At 39.6% G+C, this 23,575-nt stretch overlaps 1 protein-coding gene across 6 annotated transcripts in view; it reads right to left on the reverse strand.

Annotated features, from left to right (window-relative positions):
• The window catches only part of LOC122203710 (sodium/glucose cotransporter 1-like), a 57,250-nt gene extending 43,576 nt beyond the window's left edge, over positions 1-13,674 (reverse strand). For 2 of the 6 annotated variants that reach the window (XM_042910742.1, XM_042910740.1), the window contains exons 1-4: positions 13,440-13,671; positions 9,101-9,172; positions 4,290-4,394; positions 2,937-2,996 (exon numbers count right to left, since the gene is read on the reverse strand). In XM_042910742.1, coding sequence (XP_042766676.1) covers positions 2,937-2,996; positions 4,290-4,394; positions 9,101-9,172; positions 13,440-13,562 — 360 coding nt within the window. In that variant the 5' untranslated portion in view covers positions 13,563-13,671. Of the gene's footprint in view, positions 1-2,936; positions 2,997-4,289; positions 4,395-9,100; positions 9,173-11,986; positions 12,059-13,439 lie in introns of those variants that run through there. The other 4 variants (XM_042910743.1, XM_042910745.1, XM_042910741.1 and 1 more) reach the window with 4 other exon arrangements.
• Between the last annotated feature and the right edge of the window lie 9,901 nt (positions 13,675-23,575).

The raw sequence follows: 23,575 nt of genomic DNA on the forward strand, positions 1-23,575 counted from the left end.
GAGCCAAAGTTGGACACTTAATGTTCTGAGCCACCCAGGCACACCTAATTATTTTTATTTTTTAATATGTATTTAGTTGAGAGAGAGAGCAAGCAAGTGGGGGAAAGGCAGAGGGAGAGGGAATCTTAAACAGGCTCTATGCCCAGCAAAGAGCCTGATGTGGGTCTCAGTCTCACGACTGTGAGATCATGACCTGAGCCAAAATCAAGAGTCAGATGCTTAACCAACTGAGCTATCCAGGTGCCCCTCTCCTTCATTTATAAAGGATAACTTTACCAGGTAAAGTATACTTGGTTGGCAGGGTTTTTTTCCATCACTTTAAATATATCATCCCACTCTTTCTTGGCCTGCAAGGCTTCTGCTAAGAAATCTGCAGATATCATTATGGAGGTTCCCATGTATGTGAAGACTTTTCTCTTGTTTAAAAAATTTTCCCTTTGATTTTAGACACTTTCATTACAAGAAAAAGAATATAGTTTTAGGTTGAAATTTGGTGGGGGGACCCATAGGCTTTATGATCTTGGATATCCAAATCTCTTCCCAGATTTGGGAAGTTCTCAGCCATTATTTCTTAAAATAAGCTTTCTGTCCCTTTCTCCCTCTCTTGTCCCTCTGGGAGCCCCTGATGTGTATATTGTTTTTCTTAATGGTATCCCATAGTCTCATAGACTTTCTTAACTTTTTCATTGTCCCCCTTGAGTGAATTATTTCAAATGACCTGTCTTCTACTTCACAGATTCTTCTGCTGGATCCAGCCTGCTATTTATGTGATCTATTGCACTTTTCATTTCATTCATTGTATTCTCCAGCCCCAGAATTTGTTTGATTATTTTCATGATCTCTCTCTGCTAAACTTCTCATTTCCTCCATGTATTGTTTTCCTTATTTTATTGAATTGTCTTTCTGTATTTTCTTGTACCTCACCAAGCTTCTTTCAAACAACTATTTTGCATTCTTTATCAAACAAATCTCAGATCTCCATTTCTTTGGCATTGGTTACTAGAAAACTGTACTCCTCTGGTGGTGCCATGTTTCATTGCTTTTTCATGTTCCTCAGAAAAAAATTTTTTTAGGTAGGTTCCATGCCCAGTGTGGAGCCCAATGTGGGGCTTGAACCCATGGCCCTGAGATCAAGACCTGAGCTGAGATCAAGACTTGTACACTTAACTGACTAAACCACCCAGATGGCCCCATGTTTCTCAAATTTTGTATTACTGTCTTTGAGGAAGCAGTCACCTCCACATCTTTACTGACTGGCTTTAGGAGAGAAATACCTTCTCTAAGCTCTGCTAGAAATTCCAAGGCTTTCTCAGACTTTTTCTATGGATATACCTGCTCCACATTTCTTGTTCCTTTTTGGGGGGAATCCTTTTTAAGATTATATGTCTTCTCTTGATCCTGCAAAGCCAGGCCAAGTTCTGACAGCCTCCCTTTGCTTGCTTTCCCTAGGGCAATGCTGAATGCTCAAGTTAGTGTGCTTTCCTCAATCCCACAGAGTCAGTATGGCTTTCTGTGAATGCTCACTAACTTTCTACAAAAAACACTTGCTCTTGCCACCATCAGGGATGCAGAAAGAGAGCTGGCCAGAGGGTGGAGGTGCATGTGGGTGAGGTGTGTGGCATGCTAGGGTGCCCTTGGGCCAATTGAGGGGATCTATAGGTGAGGAGACCCCAGCGGCTCACTGGCAGGCTTCCTGATAAGTCTGCAAAGTAATTAGTAGGATTCATGTTCCTCTGATCATGGCTGAGAGCCATGGCTGCTGTTCTCTCAGCCACTCCCCAGCCTCCTAGATGTGCGGCACACCTCCATATTCTGGATGGGATGAGAAACAAGTGGGTCCTCTTGGCAGACTTCTGCACAACTAGATTGCTGAGCACTTACTCCCATACTCTCAATTTCCCCTGTGGGAGAAATTTCAGGCTGAGAAGGTCTCTCCTGGCACTTAGCTGTGCCACCTTGGGGAAGGGGTGGGACATAGGTACACTGAAACTCTTCCTCTCACTCTCTTCATTACATCCAGTCTTCGATTTTCTTTTTTCCAAAGTGTGCTAGAACTTCTCTAGTGGAATTCTGGTCTTCCACAAAGGCCCTCTTATCTGTGGGTGATTACTGAATTGGTGTTCTTTGAGGGAAGATGGCAGAAAGCTCTTATTCCACCATGTTGATGATGTTATTCCACATATCTTCACAGATGTGCAGGCCAGATGGTCTCTGTTCTCTCTCAGCTGGTCACTGACATGTATTTATCCCCTTATCTCCTACATACATTTTATTATAAATTTTTTTAAGTTTATTTATTTATTTTTGAGAGAGAGAGAGAGAGAAAGCATGAGCATGAAGAGAGGAGAGGCAGAGAGAGAAGGAGAGAGGAAGAGAGAGGGAATTCCAAACAAGCTCTGCAATATCAGCATGGAGTCCAACATGGGGCTTAAATTCATGAACCATGAGATCATGACCTGAGCTGAAATCAAGAGTTGGACACTTAACCAACTAAACCACCCAGCTGTCCCCTACATACATTTTAGAATCAGCATGTCAAGTTTCTAAAAAAATTCTGTTTGGAATCTCATTCCCAGCACAGACTAATTTGGAGAGAACTAACATTTTTAGGATATTGTCTTCTAGTAATTAACATAGTTGTTCGTTTCATTTATTTAGGTCTTATTTTTAGATAAAGTTTTCAAACGTTTTCTGTAAAAGCCCTTAAAAGTGAACCCTTGAATAAGGTCCAGAGGGAAACAGCAGGCAATTACCAGCATCTGTGTACCCAAGGCCGAGTGATGTTATTTCAGGCATTTCTCAGGGTTTAGGGAAGTCAGTAAAACGATCAAAAGACTGAGAAGTTTAACTTGCCTCCAGGATATGTTTATGTACACATGAAATATTTGTAAGAAAAAATACTATAGAGAACAGAGTAACTGATAATGGCTACTCACCCCAGCCTTAATGTAAATAGGAGAAAATATCCAACCAAGAACACACAGCAGAAACGGAGCCTGAAACCAAGAAAGAGAATTACATTAGGGTTCCATCTAGGGCAAGCTCTTAAATGAGATGCAAGCTCAGTGACTTCTGTTTTGAGTCTAACAAATGTATCAGTACTGGGGAACCTTATAAACAACAGCCCAAGCACGCACCTTCTAGTACAATAAACTACTTACAGGCACTTGATCTTTGCCTATGAAAGAGTGCCTTCTTAATTTGGTGGGGGGGGGGGGGGGGGGGGGGGAGGGGGAGGGGGAGGTTTAACTGAGCCAGTTTTCAAGGTATTTATTTTTACTATTGTTTGTCTACTTCCAGAGAGGAACAAAGGTGGCTTATATATAGAAGATAGTTAAAAAAAAAAAAAAAAAAAGAAGTATCAGAAACCATTCAGAGAAATGAGGGAGAAACTCTACCAAAATTTCATACAAGTTATTGAAAATAAGGAATAAATTTGGCTCTGGCTTTCTTACAAAGAAGGGGTAAGGTAAGTTGAATTTATAAAGAAGATGCTAGTAAATTCTGAGAAGTAAATGGTGGTAAAGGCCAGGGCTTTTTGCTAGGTTTGAAATTGACTCTGCTAGAAGTGTCGTTTATTTTTGTAGTCTATAAGGAGAAAGATTAGACTCAGAAAGTAGGGAGCTTTCTGATTTACCCAGAAAAGTCAGATGGTTTATACAGAAATAAGTTAATAAGCCCAAGACTTATAAATTCACTTATATTTAGGCGAACAAATTCTATGTTCTACAACAAATATATCCCACAGATTAAATAAATAATCCATTTAATAGGTTTTATGGTTCAAACCTGGTATTCTTAGGAGGTCATTTAGGAATTTTGTAGTAATTGGTTGAATATCCTGAAGAGCACAGTTGAGCCCATTCTCAATACATACTTCAAATATACACATGCATATACATACACACATACATGTACATATAGACACATATACACATATATATCTGTATGTATATCTACACATAAACATGTATGTACACATCTATTTAAATGTTAATATGGTCTTTTCTCTTTTTCCTCCCTGGATGGTCTCCTAAAAGTTCTTTGTTCATTGTATTCCTATAGCCCTTGGGATGTAAACATTCTCTGTCTCTTCATTAACTTCATTAACTAAGAAGAATGAAAACTAGCACAATCATTTTGAAAATCAAAGACTTGGTTCTTTTCTTCTGTGACTTCTAAGAGGTCTTCAATATTTACCAGAGGTAGAAAGCAAGTTTTTATATTTAGGAGTTTTATTTGGACAATAATAAAGAGGGAGGTTAGTTGCTGCACAAGGTATTACTTACATTCCATTCAAAGGCCCCAACAGCAATCCCTGAAGTCACTCCTATTCCAGCCAGGCCCATGAAGTGGCCACTGCCAATACTGGAGGCAAAAAGAGAAGCGCCTATCTGAAAATCAAAAGGTGATTACCTAGCAGAACTATCAGTCCAACTCCAAGAATTCATTTTCACAAATGTAAACTGAATTTTCCATTTTCTCAAAGGGGATTACTCCCTGGGCAGAATTCCCATTTATGTTTCTTCTACACAAACACCCTACCTACAAATTAGAAGCCAGTGAGAAGAGAGAACATGAAAAAAGAATGGCCATTCTTACATTGCCACATTTCACATGCTCCACCCACTTACTTGCAATTCCCTAATGCAGAAATATTAGCAGAGTGCAATTTCATCATTGTCTAAATAATTTAAAAATATCAATAATCTAACTGGTTGTAAGTGATTGGTTAAAATACTAAGGTGCATGAATATGATGAAATACAATGTAGCATACAGAAAGAATAAAGGAGCTTTTCATTAAACAATAAGGTAAGCAGTATGTATGATATAATCTCATTAAAATTTTATGTGTGCATCTTACACTTGCACAGATATATGCTTATATATGCATGGGAACGGTTCTGGATATATATATATATATATATATATATATATATATATATATATAACAAAATATTTCTGGAGTTATGGTTATAGAGATGGAATGAGGAGAAAATTTCAAGTTCTATACTTAGACTATAACTTTTGGGCTTTTTACAATCAACATCTGTTACTTTCAAAAGAAAAAATTCCTAGAGGTATTTAAATGAGCAAAATCCCTCCTAAACCAATAACAGCTTTTTAATTGAGTAGAGATAGCCACTCCATTCAAAACAAAAATCCAACTATGATGCCTTTGACATGAGATAGATTTTAAACTAAATTATCAAGAGAGGTTGAAAATAATGAAGCCTTTTAGGTAAAAACAAACACCTCATCACTGACAATATTGACATAGGATAAAGTAGTATTCAAGATCAAAAGCATTAGGGGCCCCTGGGGGCTCAGTCAGTTAGGCATCCACTCTTGATTTTGGCTCAGATTCATGGGTTCAAGCCCCACGTCAGGCTCTGTGCTGGCGGTGCAGTCTGCTTGGGATTCTCTCTCTCTCTCTCTCTCTCTCTCTCTCTCTACCTCTCCTCATAAATAAACATAATAATAAAAAAAATTTTTTAAAGTAACTTTATAGTTACCTTATAGAACTACCTTTTACAAGGTAAAATGCACTAATAAGCCATCGTTGAGAACATACAGATATCAAATACCTTAACAGGGACAATTGTAAGGCAAAAAAGTCTTAGAAGTGGCACATAATAAATACTCAAATAATAGTAGTTATTTTTATTATTAAGAATGTTCACTACATTTACCATAATAGTTAAAAATTATATACAGTCTAATTTGCCCAATAATATGGTATTTAAATGGTGGCGTGTCCATATGATATAACACTATGCAACTGTATATAAATATAAAATAAATCTACCTATCTATGTTTATACAGATGTTGGAAGTTGCTAGCATGTTATTAAATTAAAAGATAGCTTTAAAAGGCACCATTTGTTAATTTAATAACTACTAATAAATGTCCATTGCCAACTATGCCCAGGCACTGTTCTAGGTATTAGGGATACATTAGTGAGTAAACTAGACAAAAATCCCTACTCTCATGAAGCCAACATTCTTTTGGGAAAAAGAGAATAAACAAAATAAATTAGAAGATTATTTTATAGCATGATAGTAATAAATACTATAGAGGAAAAAAAACTGGAGAGGTGGATAGGAAGTACTGGGAAATTGGGTGGTCAGGGTAGACTGTCTGAGAGAAGAAAACCAGAAGAGGTGGGGGCATAAGCCATGGGGATTCTGGGGAGAGTGCTCCAGCCAGAGAAAGCATCAGGGGCAAAGGCCCTGAGGCAGAAACACAGCTGGGTTGTTCAAGGACACTGGCTAGAGATGGGGAACAGGCATCCTGGGAGGCAAGGTCAGAGAGGTAACGAGGTACAGGACATCTGTGCCCTACTACAGGCCACTGTAAGGGGCTGGACTTTCATTTTGGGTGACATAGGCACCCCAACAGGGTTTTAAGCAGAAAAGTGACATGGTCTGACTTGAGTTTTAATAGACTCTCTTTAGCTGCTCTGTTGAGATTGCATATAGAAGAGCCAAGGTAGAAGGAGGGAGCTCAACAAGCTGTTATACTTAATCCAGGTGAGAGACAATAGCAGCATGGACCTGGAGGCAGAGTTGATGGGAAGTGGTCAGATTTGAAAGATATTTTTTAGATCGAGTCGCAGGATTTCCTAATAGATGGGACGTTGGGTACAAGAGAAACTAAAGCATCTAACAAGCCTCCATGTTTGTTAACCAGAGCAACCAGAAGATGGAGTGTTGCTATTCAGGAGAAAAGAAAGGTGGTGAGAGAAGCAGATTTGCTGAGGGAAGTCCAGGGCTCCCTTTGGGGCTTGTTCAGTTTGAGATACCTGATAGACCTCTCAAGTGCAGTGTCAAACAGTACAGGTGTCATGTGTGAGTCTGGAGTTCACATGAGAGACCTGTGATTTGTTAGCATGTAACTGGTATTCAATGCCATGAGCTAGACGAGTTGCCAAGTATTTGAGTGTGATTGGAGAGAAGCAGTCAGGCGTGGGCCCTGGGGACTTCCAGTGTTAAGAAGCGAGGGAGATGGGGAAAACCAGCTGGGGAGACTGACCATGAGCAGCTGGGGAGGCAGCTGGAAAGGAGGAGAGCAAGGCGACAAAACAGGGAGGGAGGGAGGAAGGACTAAGAGCCTCAGAGTTTCACCACTGCCAAGCCAGCTTAGATGAGCACTGAGAACTGGGCACAAGAATAAGCCATGTACAATTTAAAAAAAAAAAAAAAAAAAAAGGAGAGAAGGAAAAGTCAGTCACATGGAGGGCCTCAACAAGAGCAGCTGATACCCATCAGGTATCTGCTAATAAGAATATAAAACAAAAAAGATAGCCAGAGTGGCAAAAATCATTCTTTTAGTTTCCTTTACTAATACCATAAAATATTTTGTTCATGAAGCAATAACCCTAACAATGAAAAGAGAAGCCACAGCAAAGAAATTAATAAATCATAACATACGTAAACATTGGGAGGGCAAAGCATGTTACTGTCTCTTGGAAACCGTTAGAAGTGTCAGTTTTATGAGGTAATATGGGAAAGATTGTCATTTCTCTAGGTACAGAAAACATGACTACAGGTCTAAGTGGCTCAGGCAAAAGACTGGGGGTCTCACAGCCCAGGAAGAGGCTGTGTTGCTGGAATCCTCTGCAGAAAAATAAACTAAGGTAGGAGGCCCATTGCAAACATTTTTTTGCTGCATTCAATCTCTTTCTAAAGCAGGTTTACAAAAAAAAAAGAAGATTCAAGTATAATTCAGAGAGTTAAATGCCAGGAAAATGCTTTTCCCCAAATCTCCCAGCTAAGAGGCAAAGCCATTTCTGCTAGGTTGTTGGATCCATCAGAGTAAGTGTACTTTCTTTTTCCCTTTGAATAAAGACAATTTCTCCTTCTGAGACAAGATTTCTCTCTTTGAAGTACTACCCCAGTGTGAAAAAAAAATCTTTGCCATAAGACTGGTTAACATTTGAGGGCAAAGAATATTAATGAGTAAGGGCCTGCTTCTTATATAATTCTCTAAATGTACCTTACATTCCTGTGCTGGAAATGCATGTACATTTTTACATGTACATGTACATTTTACATGTACATTTTACAGTTAATTTTTTTTAATGTTTGTTTATTTTTGAGAGAGAGAGTGTGAGGTGGGAAAGGGCAGACAGACAGGGAGACACAGAATCCAAAGCAGGCTTCAGGCTCCGAGCTGTCAGCACAGAGCCCCACGCAGGGCTTGAATTCATGAGCTATGAGATCACAACCTGAGCTGAAGTTGGACACTTAACCGACTGAGCCACCCAGGCGCCCCTATTTTTACATAATAAGTTATAAAGCAGCACTGGCTCAGGCTTGCCTTGGGTCCTAGGAGGTTGGGCCCTTCTGGTGACCCACATCTTCCTCCTCCCTGGGGCACTCCTACCCACTCTATCCTGGGTACAGGGTCATGGACAGGCAGCTGCCTCTTCTGCTGTGGGGGTTTTGAGGCACTCCTCTTGGATGGAGTCACTTTGAATAATGAATAATACATAAAAGACAAGAAATGGTTTCTACCCTGCCTCCCTCCATCTAGCATCATGCTGTTCCATACCCAAGCTTTGGTATATGCTGTTCCTTCTGCCTGGGATGCCCTCACACTCTACCTGCAAACACCTACTCCACCTCCAAACCCTGCTCAGATAACCCTACCTCTAGAAGACCTTTCCCGTCTTGTACCCCCTCCACCCAGCAAGCCTGAGTTTACCTTTCATCAGTATCTGGCCTGTGCACCTCCCACCAGACTCACTGCTGTCCTGCACTGTAACGTGATGCAATTTGCTGGATACACATATAACTCCCTTTCTAGATTGCGGGCTTCCAGCAGGCAAGACTGTCTATTCCCCACCTGTGTCCTGGAACCTAGAACAATGCTTTGTACATACCAGGCACCTAATAAATGGTTAGTGAATTAAACTGAGTTGAATGAAAACATTTTGGTAAGAAACTACTTACGAGTTAAGCAAACTCTAATGAAATGACTTTCCCAATTTAGCAACTTCAAATTATTTTGGGTATAAGATATCTACATTAAAGTAACAGACAAGTTAACATGTGGCCGCCTAAGCGGATTGCCACATGCAAGCCTTACTCACCGGCCACCATGCTAGATTGCGGCCAGCCAGGAAGAAGTCGTCTACTGTCCCACGACTGCTTGACAGGATAGCCTTAAAAACAAATGAACAATAGAAATACAAGAAACAAACTGCTCCAAAGACACAGATCTCTCAAACGATCACCTTCATTTATCCATAAATCTCTTTAGCAGAGACCCCCCCAAATCCATTTTCCCTTTCTTTCTTTTTAGGAATAGAAGCCCCTACTCACTGGGTTACTCTGGCCACCCAGCAGGAGACTACAGTCTCTTCTAGCTCTGATTGTGTGGACATCTCCATTTCTCTACACTTCTGAGAAATTAATATTGCTTTATTTTTTCCCCCAACTAGTTAACCAGTGTCATAGCTTCTAGCAGAGTCTGGGAGATGAGTGGTTAGTGAATGTATGGATCAGTGAGGAATGGCAAACCTGAACAGGCGCCCAGCTTCTTCCAGAACAGCTGTCACTCTGCCATTATTACGGTGTCCTTCCAACACATCCAAGTCCTCTCTACTCAGGCTCCCCAGCTCTGATTCCCAGACTCTGATGTGGCCAAAAGACAATCCTGGGGATTTCCTGGAATGCCTAGGACTGGCATGACCTAAGGATGACAGCTGATTGACAGAAATATGTTTCTGTGGGAAGAGTGAACTTAAAAACTGCCGTCTGAGGGGTGCCTGGGTGGCTCAGTTGGTCAAGCGTCTTGACTCTTGATTTCAGCTCAGGCCATGATCTCACAGTTCCTAGGATTGAGTCCTGCTGGGCATGGAGCCTGCTTGGAATTCTCTCTCTCTCCCTCTCTCTCTGCCCCTCCCCTGCTTTCTCTCTCTCTCAAAATAAATAAATAAACATTAAAAAAATCCTGCCATCCGACGTATCTATATTATAATGCAATTTCCTCACATCATAAAGCCTCAAACCAAAGAAACAACTCTCCAAATCAGACACATTAGGTTAGTCTCACCTCATCTAGTCACTAAATATTTACCAAGGGTCTACTATGTGCAGAGCTGAACTTTTTAAGGAAAGCATCAGCTGGGAAACTTTTAAAAGGACTTAAAAAAATTCATCTGTTCTCAGAATAAAAGCATCCTCGCTTTCCACAAAGAGAGGACCAGACAGTAAGAAAAGCAGATCCTGGGGAGAAGGTGGCTTAAGTGCCTGTCCCTGCCTCTTCCTTCCTCCATGCTCTCTTCTTGGAATAATAACACCACCACAGCAGCCAGGCTGGTGGGGGAAGAAGATACAACCAACTCTTTCTCAAAGATCTCTGGGCTGAGACTGATAAAAAGAGAAAAACAAAAACAAAAACAAAGTGTAAGTTTTTTCCCTTTACCATCCTATAAGAGCCAAGACACTAGCAGCAAAGACTGATTTCTCAGTTCCCTGGGGGACTCAGCAGACAGGAGTTGATGAATGCTTTCAGAAAGAAGTCCCATCTGTGTGAATGTGGGCAATTTGGTTCAGCAAGAAAAGGGTGGTTTAATAACTGGAAGAAAATAAAGCTAGATTCATCCATTGAATCATACATAAAAATAATTTTCAGATGTTCTAGAGATTTAAATATGAAAAAACTATAAACTATTAGAAGAAAATTTGGGATAATATTTGTACAAATTTGGAATGGGAGAAAACTTTCCTAAGAAAAGCAGGAAATCTAGAAGATGCAAAGGAAAAGAGAGATAGTTGACTTCTTCAAGGTGAACAAAAACTCAAATGACAGAAAGACACCATTAATAGTTTAGACCAGTGGCTCTCAACAGAGATGATTTTTTTCCCCAACCACTCAGGGGATATTTGGCAGTGTCTGGTTACATTTTTGGTTATGAATGGGCAGGCGTCAAGGATACTTCTAAGCATCCTATTATGCACAGGACAGATACCCACAATGAATTATCTGGTCCCAAATATAAGTAGTAAACACTGGTTTGGACAAATGACAGCTTGGGGAAAACAGATGAGCAAGTCAAATGACAAAGAAGTTGATAAAAGCAAACAACACAGATAAAAAATGGCAAATAAAAAGATGCTCAACCTCACTAGGAGTCTAGGAAGTACAAATTAAAGCTACAAAGACATACCACTGTCCACCCATCAGGCTGGCAAAACACACACACACACACACACACACACACACACACACACACACACACACAGTAATGAGCAAGTCTTGGGGGAAAGAGCATGATCATATCCTGCTTGTGAAAAATGTAAATCTCAACAAGCTCTGGAGATTAGCATTTAGTAATATCTACTAAAATTTCAAATAAATGTATACTTCTGACCCAGCACTTCCAATTTTGGGAATCCATGCTACACAGATTAAAAGTACCAACACAACAATACCTGGCATCAAAACCAATACCTGGCAACAATCTAAGTGTAGATTAGTAGGGAAGAGCTGGATAGTATCTATTTGTGGGGACTACTAGGCAGTTAATAACAACATAAGCAGTATCTCTATCCATTGACCTAAAGGATTCTCTCCATATATAGTAAGTGGGGGAAAAGGCAGGCTGCAGAGTAATGTGTATGATACGATCGCATCTTCTATAAAGACAAAACACAAAATTCTACGTGTGTCTGCATGTTTGGATAAGCACTGAGAAAGGGGAGGGATACATGACCCATGGTTATCTCAGAGGGATGGGAATGGATGGGGGAAGAATAGTAACTTATTCTTTATTTATGCATCTTTTCGCTATTACAATGAGCATGTTAATATTTTCCTAATTAAAAACAATGTAAGATTATCCAAAAGAACAAATGGAAAGATAATACAAAGAAGGGAAAAGATCAGAGCATTCTGGATAACTATGTATGTTTTATGGCTCCCAGAACAGAAGGAACAGCAGGTTTCTTTAGGAAATGACCAGATGGCTTACCAGTCCTCTGACCTTGGCCAGACTTAGGCCCCAACTGAGTCTGGGACAAAACTGGGTGGGGGCTTCCCAATTCAATGAGAGCACTAGAAGAAGGATCCAAAAATAAGTACTCATTACTCAGAGACCCTGTGTCTTTGGGTACTTAGAAGGATGTTTCTCATAACTGAGGCCAATTAAAAAAAAATCCTCAGTTTGAATGATCTGGATAAACACCCCAGATTTCTCCTTTATGTTTGGAATAAAGAGCCTATATTTTCTCTTCTGGTACAAAATTCTCTTAATAGGATGGAGACCATGTCTCCATTACTCTATCTGCTTACTAGCAGCATAGTGACTTAGTGTAAGCCCTCAAAAAGAGTGTCCAGTGATCGTATTTTGAAAGGCACAGTAAGATTCTGCACAGTAAGATCCTGCTCGTAACCTGGTGAAGTGTCCCAAAGTAAAGGTCACATGGGCATGAAAGCTTCAGCTGGGTGGGGGCCACCCAGAATGAAAACTCTCCCATTGGTTTAGTGAATGGTGGCAGTCACCAGATACTCCTGCTTGGTGAAGCAGGCCAGGCAGAGGCTTCTGATGGTTAACAACTTATCGGAGGGGTGACACCATGACACCAACCAAAGCTGTCATACCCATCTGATCTTTCGCTGGAATGCAGGCCTGTCCCAGGGTAGCATGGTTAAAAGACACCTTTTTGAGTGCTTACGTACTAAGCTCTAGTGGGCAGATGGCAATAAAGGAGACATGGTCTCCACCCTCTTAAAAGAAGCTTGTACGAAGAAATAAGCTTTTTATTCAGATTTAAAGGGAACACTTAGAGCCCTAAGTTACTAGTGACCTTTGAGATTTTGCTAGCAAGGCAAAGGGATTAAGATCATGAGTCAGATCAGACAGCTCTAGGTTCAAATCTGGACCCAATCTTTCCCTGGTTACTTAAATTCTTTGAGCCTCAGTTTCCTCAACTGGGGAATTAGTGGGAATGACAGTATGTTATTCACAGCAGGGTTGTGAGGACATGAACTTGAAGCACTCACAGCAGACCTGTCACTTAAAGGCCTAATCAGAGATAGCCGTCACTATTATCACCATCATCATCATGATCTTAATAGCGCCTGCTTATCAAACACCTCTCAGGTTCCAGGTAGCGATCACGGGGGAGGGATTTGAGCCTGCTCATTTATTTGGGTGGTGGTGGGGGGGTGGGGGACACGTGAGATTAATCAATATGGCTCCATTACTGAGGATTTGCATTTATTTACCTTTGGCTGGAGGGTAGGAAGTAGGTAGGCACAGGGAGAGTGAAGAGGTCTCCACCGGCCAACAAGGGCTGTGCATAGGCTGGGGCAGGATACTGGGGCGGGATGCAAGGTCGGGGACCAGGTGACTGGCAGGGAGGGGGTCAAACCCAGCCTGGGGTCCAGGGCCCCGCCTTCCCCTCCGGGCCCCGACGACGTACCCACAGCCCGATGCCCAGGACCAACAGGAAGTACAAAACCATCACCAGGATGTCTAGGGCGCTAGTGACGCCGAAGCCCAAAGCATTCCAGCTAGAGATGTCGCCATACCACGAAAAGCTCATGGTGGCGCTTCTGGGCCAGGTGAGTAGCGCGGGCTATCAGAGGAGGCGGCAACGGCTCTCACTTTGGCTTCGGCTGTGGCTCCGCCACCGTAGTGCGTCATGGGAAGGGCCGCGGGGCAGCCTGGGAGTTACCTGCAGGCCTCGCGGCCCAGCGCGGCCAAGTCCCCTCCTCCCCCCTCCCCCCACCCTCCCAGGTTGGGGATCCCGGCTTCCTTAGGGGTTGGTCTATTTAGTGAGAAAAGGAAAAGCCTTTCCTCACTGCTGTACCAGGTACAACACCTACCCCCCCCCCCACCCCCCCCCCATTCCCCTGGGTGCGCTGCACTTCCTGGAACTTGGACTTCGAGTTGGGCTGGACTGGGCCAAGCGTGAGTTAACAGGGGCAGGATCAGTCGCTGTGCATCTTTCTGAGCCATCCTTGGGGCCTGCAGCAAAGTGGGAAGCCCGTGATACTGCCATTGTCTTTATTTTTGCGTTAATTTGGATTTAGTAAAACAATTACATTAGGATATTATTTCTCGAGTCCTGACTTTTTCGATGCCCCCTTAAATTCTGCACCAAGGAAAATGCCTCACTCGCCTCACCCTAGTCAGGGTCCTACTTGGGCCAACTGATTTCAGAGGGGCCCCAGCTTTTTGCAATTTGATCTTTCGCTGGTGATGTGAGCATTTTTAGTCTGGGCCAAGCGTTACTCTCCTTGATGTTTCTGCCAAAGATGTTTTTCTGCTAAATTGTACTTTTTGAAATTTTGGCTAATAATACTAACAACAAAAAATACTAGTAACAATAATAATAGCTAACATAATAGTTCTTGTTATATTTCCTTCTTTGCACTTTGCACATGTTAACTCATTTGATTCTCACAATAAGCAAGTTGAATTTATGACCACAAGGATGGGGGGCTGCTGGGGGGGGGGTGTTGCTTATACTGGCTGGTAGCCATTTAGAGGTCTATGATCACGGCCTCCTGAGCAGAATTCTGTAATCCTAGTTCAGTGCTGTTCAAAAGAAATATACTATGAATCACAGATGTTATTTAATTTTTTTCCAGCTTTATTAAGGTATGATTGACAAATAAAAATTGTGTGTATTTAAGATGTAGGTGATGTTTTGACAAATTACCATAATCTAACATATCAATCACTTCCCATCATTACCATTTCGTGTGTGTGTGTGTGGTAAGAACACTTGAGATCTACTCTGTTAGCAAATTTCAAGTATGCAGTACATTATAATTGACTGTAGTCACCATGTCATACACTAGGTCTCTTGAATTTATTCATTTTATAACTGCAAATTTGTACCCTTTGATTAATATCTCCCCTTTCCCCCCAGGCCCACCCTCGCTTCTGGTAACCACCATTCAGTCTCTGTGAGTTTGGCTTTTATTATTGTTATTTTTTTAGATTTCACGTATAGGTGAGATCATATAATGCCTTTCTGTGCCTAGTTTATTTCACTCAGCATAATGTCTTCCAGGTTTATCCATGCTATTGCAAATGGCAAGATTTCCTTCTTTTGTGAGGCTGAATAATATTCCATTATGTCCATATATATCACATTTTCTTTACTCATTCATCTGCCCCTGGATGCTTAGGTTGCTTCCATATCTTGGCTACTGTATAACGCTGCAATGAACATGGGGGTGCAGGTATCTCTTTGAGATAGTGACTTTATTTCCTTTGGATACATACCCAGAAGTGGGATTGCTGAATCATGTAATAGTCTTTTTTAATGTTTTGAGGAACCTCTATGCTCTTTTCCATAGAGGCTGTGCCAATTTACATTCTCACTAATATTTTTTCCCTTTTCTCTACATCTTTGCCAGTATTTGTTATCTCTTGTCTTTTTGATAATAGCCATCCTACCAAGTGTGAGGTGATATCTCATTGTGGTTTTGATTTATATTTACTTGATGATGAATGATGTTGAGCATCTTTTCATATGCCTGTTGGTCATTTGTATGTCTTCTTTGGAAAAGTCTCTATTCAGGGTCTTTGCCCACCATTTAACCGGTTGTTTTTGTGATATTGAGTTGTATGGGTTCCTTATGTATTTTGGATATTAATCCCTTATCAGATATAGGTATACCTTTGGAGATCTTGAGGTTCAGTTCCAGACAACTGCAATAAAGCGAAAATTGCAATAAAGTGAGTCAAATGAATGGTTTGGTTTCCCAGTGCATATAAAAGTTATGTTTACAGCATATTGTAGTCTATTAAGTATGCAATAGCATTATATCTAAAAAAATGCACATAACTTAATAAAAAATACTTCTGGCTAAATAATGCTAACCATCATCTGAGCTTTCAGCAAGTCATAATCATAATCACACATCACCATAACAGATATAATAATAATGAGAAAGTTTGAAATATTGTGAGAATTACCAAAATGTGGCACAGAGACATGAAGTGCACAAATACTGTTGGAAAAATGGTGTTAATGGACTTGTTCAACTCAGAGTTTCCACAACCTTCACCTTGTAAAAAAAGTGTGCAAGAAAGTGGAGTGCAATAAAATGAGGTCTGCCTGTATAGAGTTTGCAAATATTTTCTGCCATTCTGTAGGTTGCTTTTTCATATTGTTGATTGTTTCCTTGGCTGTGTCCCAGATATAATTTTAAATTTTCTAGTAGCCACATTAAAAAAAAGTAAAAGAAACAGGTGAAATTAGTTTAAATAATATATTTTGTTTAACCCATTATATTCAAAATATTACCATTTCAATGTAATTAATGTCAACATGGTTGAGATATTTTATATTCTTTTTTCCACATTAAGTCTTCAAAATCTGGTATATATTTTACACTTACAGCCCATCTCAGTTCACATGCTAACTTTTCACCAGAAGTACTTGATCTATATTTAGATTTAATAAAAATTTTAAACTGTTTATTTATTTATTTCTGAGAGTGGGGAGGTGCAGAGAGGGAGAGAGAGAATCCCAAGCAGGTTCCATGCTGTCAGTGCAGAGCCCAACTTGGGGCTTGATCTAATGAACTGTGAGATCATGACCTGAGCCGAAATCAAGAGTTGGATGCTTAACTGACTGAGCCACCCAGGTGTCCCTAGGTTTAAGAAAATTTACCTTTGAAAAAGTAAATTCACATACCAAGTTGTTCTACATATACTTAAAAGTTTTCCAGTAACTGAACTAAGTACCCAAATTTCAAACAGTTTGTCATTAACTTACAAACTGTTTCATCTTTTTGTGAGAATTTATTTGACTTGGAAGCAAAAGCATATCCTTTTCAAAACTACAACTGTCCAAGTTAATTCACTAGCTCTGTTGTCAATGCAATATTATTAACAATGAATTCAAAAAGGCATTACATAGTTTGAAAAACATTTCTAAACTGATCAGTAACACAAAGCATTCTTCAAATTTTTCTTGTAGTTTTTGCTGCCAATTACAGAACAGCCAGTTGACAATTAAAATCTTTGACATATTGAGTCATGTTAGGAGAATGCATAAGATCATTATTACTGATCTGTGTCGTAAAGTTCCAATTTCAACATAAATTTTTATACTTGGCTAGCTATATTACAAATAAGTTTTTCCCTTCTTTGACTATTCAAATTTGGCCAGTTCATACATAGTACACGTTAGTGAAAGGATGGGTACAGACTGCCGGTTTTTGTCTTTGATTATTGGATATTTAACAAGCATTCCTTTTATTTCAAGGAAATCTTGAATTGCAGTTGACATTACAGTAATTGTGAAGTTTTCAAGACTTACCCAATGAGCATTGGCAAAAGCACAACTTCATTAAATTCATTGCCTTCTATTTCTTTGAGCAGTTCTATAAAATGATTATTCATATTATTCGCACATATATATTAAATGATCTTCAGAACTGTATCCATCCATGACACTTTCCCTAGAGTCTGCTATAAAAACTAAGCACAAGTTTTTTTTTTTAAGTATTTATTTATTTTTTGGGGGAGAGCACAGGCAGAGGAGGGGCAGAGAGAAGAGGACAGCTGACAGGCTGACAGCAGTGAGCCCGATGTGGGGCTTGAACTCATGAACCACGAGATCATGACCTGAGCCAAAATTGGGTGCTCAACCGACTGAGCCACCCAGGTGCTCTAGTTATGTTATTTCAGTGGTTGTTTTAGAGCTTATAATATATATCTTTAACTTAACCCAAGTGATATTATTTCACCTCATATATAAGAACTTTACAGTTGTATGCTTCCATTTCTCCTCTCCAGTCTTTGTGATATTGTCATACATTGTACTTTCTATTTGTTATAAATTTTAAATTATACATCTTATTTCTTTTTAAAATGGTTTGTTATCCTTAAAAGAGATTTAAATAATAATTTAAAAATCTTTATATTTACTCACACCATTACCATTTCTGGCACTCTTCATTCCTTTGTGTAGATCCAGACTTCCAGCTTGTGTCATTTTTCTTTTGCTCGAGTGATTTCCTGTAACCTCTCTTGTGTGCGAGTCTGCTGGTGATACATTCTTTCAGCTTTTATATGTCTGAAAAATCTTTACTTAGCCATCTTTTTGAAAGATATATATTTTTTTAACGTTTTTATTTATTTTTGAGACAGAGAGAGACAGAGCATGAACGGGGGAGGGGCAGAGAGAGAGGGAGACACAGAATCGGAAGCAGGCTCCAGGTCTGAGCCATCAGCCCAGAGCCCGATGCGGGGCTCGAACCCACGGACCGCGAGATCGTGACCTGAGCCGAAGTCGGACGCTTAGCCACCCAGGCGCCCGGAAAGATATTTTTACTAAGTGAATTCCAGGAGGATACTTTTTTCTTTCAGTACTTTTAAGATCTTGCTCTACCATCTTCTAGATTCATCAATTTTGATGAGAAATTTGCTGTCATCCTTATCTTTGTTTCTCTGTACATAATGTGTATTTTTTCCTCTGGCCACTTTTAAGATTTTCTCTTAAAGGAGTTGGTTTAAGAAATGTGATGATTAAGATGTGCCTTGTTAGGGTTTTCTTTATGTTTTTGTGATTATGTTTGTTAAATTTCTTACATGTGTTGGCATATAGTTTTCATCAAATTAAGAAAACTTTCTGCCATTTTTTTCAAATGCCTCCCTTCTCTTTCAGAGGCTCCAAGAACATGCATATTACATCACTTGAAGTTATCCCCCATGTTACTGATGTTCTGTTTATTTTTCAATCCAAATTCAATTCCAAATTTCAATTCTTTTCTTCTGTAATTTCTAATCTATCATTGATCTCATTTTCATCACAGATGTAGTTCTTGAACTTTAGTTATAAAAAAACTTTTCCATATACTTACCTAACATATTTGATCTTTCCTGAAGCTTCTTGCACGTGTAAAATGGCATAACAGCTGTTGTGGGGACACCTGGGTGGCTCAGTTGGTTAAGGGTCCAACTTCGGCTCAGGTCATGATCTCGGTTTGTGGGTTCAAGCTCTGAGTTGGGCTCTGTGGTGTGTGGAGCCTGCTTGGGATTCTCTCTCCCTCTTTCTCTGCCCCTCCCCTGCTCATGCTCTTTCTTTCTCTCAAAATAAATAAATAAACTTAAAAAAAATTGCTGTAATGTCCTTGTCTATTCATTTATTATCTATGTCAATTCTGGGTCAGTTTTGATTAGTTGATTTTCCCCTGATTATGGATCATGTTTTCCCTCTTCTTTGCATGCCCGGTCATTTGTGGTTGAATGACAGACATTGTGAATTGTATTTTGTTGGGTGCTAGATATTTTTGTACTCCTACAAACATTATTGAATTTTGTTCTGGTGTGTGGTTAAATTACTTGGAAACAGCTTAATCAATTCCAGACTTGCTCTTGAGATTTTTTTTTTTTTCCAGGTGAGATCACAGGAGTGTTAAGGCTAATTCCCTGCTACTCAGGCAAACTCTTCTGAGTACTCCACCCAAGCTTTATAATTCTGAGGTTTTTCATGCTCACTGGTGAGAATAGGCATTATTTTCAGCTCTGAATTTTCTCTGGGTATTGGTCTCTCTAATTGTTTTTTTGTAGGTTTTCCTTGGCCTCAGGTAGTTTCCTCAAAGGCTTACACTGATCACCACTTAGTTGAATACTTGAGGGTGACCCTCTGAAGATTTGCCAAATTTTCTTCTGTTCAGCATTCTCTTTTCTGACACTCTGCCCTATGAACTCCAGCTGCTTTGGATCCTGGAGCATCTTTATCTCTTTAACTCAGGAGGACCACTGGGGTCTGCCTGTATTCTCCCCACTCAGCCTGGAAACTCTCTCCAGAGAGTAATCTGGGGGCAATTGCAGGGCTCACCTTGTTTGTTTCTCATTCCTTCTTTCATTGCCTGATGTCCAGTGATTCAACAACCATTTTTTCATGTATTTTGCTTCATTTTTTCCCCATTGTTTCATGCGGGGGAGTAAATCTGGTTCCTACTACTATATATTAGCCAGAATATCCTTTCCTTAAAAAAAGTACCCAGATTTATTGAGATACAATTCACATATCATACATTCCAAATATTTAAAGTGTTCAATTTGGTGGTTTTTTTGTATACTCACAACTCACAGAGTTGTGCAAATATAACTACAATCAATTTTAGAACATTTTAATCATCCCGGAAAGAAACCCCATACACTTTAGCTGTTACCCCATCTCCACTAATTCACCCATTCCATCCCAGACCTAGATTTGCACATTCTAGACATTTCATGTACATAGAACCATACAATATGTAGCCTTTGGTGTCTGGCTTTTTTACACTTAGTAGAATGTTTTCAAGTTTGTGAAAATGTTCCAAAATTGATAAAATATTCTAAAATTCATAACTTTGGGCTATTATAACTAATACTGTTTTGAACATACATGTATATGTTTCTGTGTAGACACATGGTTTCCTTTCTCTTTGGTATATGCCTAGGAGTGGAATTGCTGGGTCATATCATAACTCTGTGTTTTGCTTTCAGAGGGAATGCCAGACTGTTTTCCTGTGTTGCTGCATCAGGGTTGTTCCCACCAGTGACATATGAGGGTTCTGATTACTCCGCATCCTCACCAGCACTTTTATTGTTTACCTTTTTGATTATAGCCATCCAAATATGTTTGAAGTAGTATCTCATTGCAGTTTTAATCTAATATAGATTAAATGACTAATCATGTTGAACATATTTTCATTTGGTTATTGGCTATTTGTATATCTTTCATGGAGAAGTGTCTATTTGGGTCTTTTGTACATTTTTTTTAGTTGGGATGTCTTTTTATTGTTGAGTTGTAAGAGTTCTCTATGTATTCTGGGCACAAGTCCCTTGTCAAATATATGATTTGTGAATGTTTTTCCCATTCTGTGACTTGTCTTTTCATTTTCTTGATGGTATCTCTGAAGCACAGAAGTTTTTAATTTTGATGAATTCCAGTTTATGTATTGTTTTCATTTGTTGTTCATGCTTTTGGTATTATATCTGAGAGATCATTTGCCTAATCCAAAGTCATAAAGATTTACCCATATGTTTTCTTTTAAGAGTGTTATAGTTTTAGCTCTTACATCTAGACTTTTGATCTATTTTGAATTAATTTTTCTAAATGGGGTGAGGTAGGGGTCCAATGTAATTCTTTTACATGTGGATATAGTTTTCCCATCACCATTTGTTGAGAAGACTATTCTTTCCCCATTGAATGGTCTTGGCACCTTTATCAAAAATCAACTGACCATTGAAATATGGTTTTATTTCTAGACTCTTAATTATGTTCCACTGATCTATATATGTATCCCTCTGTTATCACCACATTGTCTTGATTATTATTGATGAGGGATTGTAAGGCAATCTGTCACCCTGCAAACAAACCTGCTCCCCCACCCCAGGTGGGATATGTGTGATATTCCTCAGGCACTTCTGGCTGCCCAAGAACAAAGGAAAGGACAGAAAACAAATGGTTAAACTGATAGAGTCTCCCAGTTTGCAAATATCTTACTAAAATTATAAGAAAAGGGCAGTCTTATCAATAGCCTAATCTCCAGGACTCCTTACACTCTTGATAATGCTTTGCTAGAAGGAAAACAACCTTAGCTTGACAACAGCTAGGTCCTGTAACCTGTAAGTCATTTTTAGCATATGGAAATCCCTTAAAAAAATTTCCTCTTGACTTATCTCCCGCAACTCCATAGTATATACCCCTCTTCACAACCCCAGTGCAGCTCTTTCTGCCTACATGTCCTGTCCCTGTGCTTTAATAAAATCACCTTTTTGCACCAAAGATGTATTTCAGAATTCTTTCTTGACCATTGGCTCTGAAACCTTCACCCCCCCCCCCCAAAAACCCTATCATTATTGCTTTGTAAATAGGTTTTAAAATAGGGAATTGTGAGTCTTTCAACCTTGGTTTCTTTCAAGATTGTTTGACTATTTTGGGTCATTTGAGTTTTCATATTATTTTTAGGATCAGCTTTCTAATTTCTACAAAGAAGCCAGATGGGGTTCTTAAAAGGATTGAGTTGAATCTGTAGATTTTGGAGAGCATTGTCATGTTATCAATAGCATCTCATCCATGCACATAGGATATAGCTCTATTTATTTAGGTCTTCTTTAATTTCTTTCCACACTGTATAGTGGTTTTCAGAGTATAAAATTTTCCACTACATTTGTTAAATATATTCCTAAGTATGTATTCATTTTGATCTTATTGTAAATGGAATTATTTTTTTACTTTCGTTTTTGGATTGTTCATTGCTAGTGTGTAGAAATACAATTGAGTTTTTCCAGCTTTATTGCAGTATAATTGACAAATAAAAGTTGCATATATTTATGGTATACAATATGATGTTTTGATACATGTATACATTGTGAAATGATAACTACAATCAAGCTAATTAACATATCCATCACCTCACATAGTTGTAATTTTGTGTGTGTGTGTGTGGTGAGAACATTTGTTTTCTTAGCAAATTTTAAGTATACAATATAGTATACTATAGCTATCATGCTATACATTAGATCTCCAGAATTTATTCATCCTGAATAATTGAAACTTTGTACCCTAACATCTCATAACTGATTTTTGTATATTGATCTTATATCCTGCAATTTTGCTGAACTTGTAAATTAGCCCTAGTAGTGTTTTTGTGGATTTCTTAGGATTTACTATATATGAGGTCACATCATCTGTGAATAGAGATAGTTTTTACTTCTTTCCTTTCAATCTGGATGCCTTTTTTCTTTTTTTTCCTTGTCTAATTGCCCAGGCTAGAGCTTCTTTCCCCAACCAGGCCCATCTGATAAGCTTCACTCATCGCAGCTGATTGCTTTGTCATTTTCAACAATGCCATGGGGCATACATTGCTTCACAGACTGATCCAATTAAATTTAGGTTCATTTGCCAGGATAGTTTTTGAGGTCAGTGTTTGAGATTTGTTCTGACCCCAGGAGGGCTCTTCTTAGTTGTCTCTTTTTCTGATTTTCCCTGGTAAATTAGCTGGCCTATGGTCTAGTTTATCTCTCTAGTGAAGTTAACAGTCTTCTCTTAATTGCATTTTACCACAGGTCTGTTGTTTTGAGAGTGCCTTTAGGTTTGAGCTTCCTCCTACTCTGTTGCAAATAAAGCCAGTTCACTTGGGAAGGGCTTCAGAGATCTTTGTTTTGTCCTGCCTTTCCCCCTGAGCAAAATCTCAGTCTTAGCTCTGAGCCTGGGGCAGGGTCTGACAACTCTGCTTTAGGAACTGGGCACTCATCCAGGGGCCTTTGATCTTCTTAGCTTGCTGCAATGTCCACTTTATGAGTAAGCTTCAGCAAGGGTGACGTGTATCCCAGTATTTCAGTGTGTCCTCTCCAAGGTAGAGCGTCTGTCACAGTGAATGCTGAGCGGGACAGAGCCCCCAGCCTCTCCCTGGAATTTAGTATCTGCAGTAGGTAGCTGGGGCTGGGGGGTGAAAAATGCTGATGGACTGCCCTTCTCTGGAGGATACTATAACTTTTAAGTTGGAGCTGGTTGAGGAGGGTGCCCTGTGTTTCTTGGCTGCACTTGCCAGGAATGGTGTTTCTAATCACATTGGGCTGGGGGCGGGGGAA

Source organism: Panthera leo, chromosome D3 (genome assembly GCF_018350215.1).
Source record: "Panthera leo isolate Ple1 chromosome D3, P.leo_Ple1_pat1.1, whole genome shotgun sequence".
NCBI lineage: Eukaryota > Metazoa > Chordata > Mammalia > Carnivora > Felidae > Panthera > Panthera leo.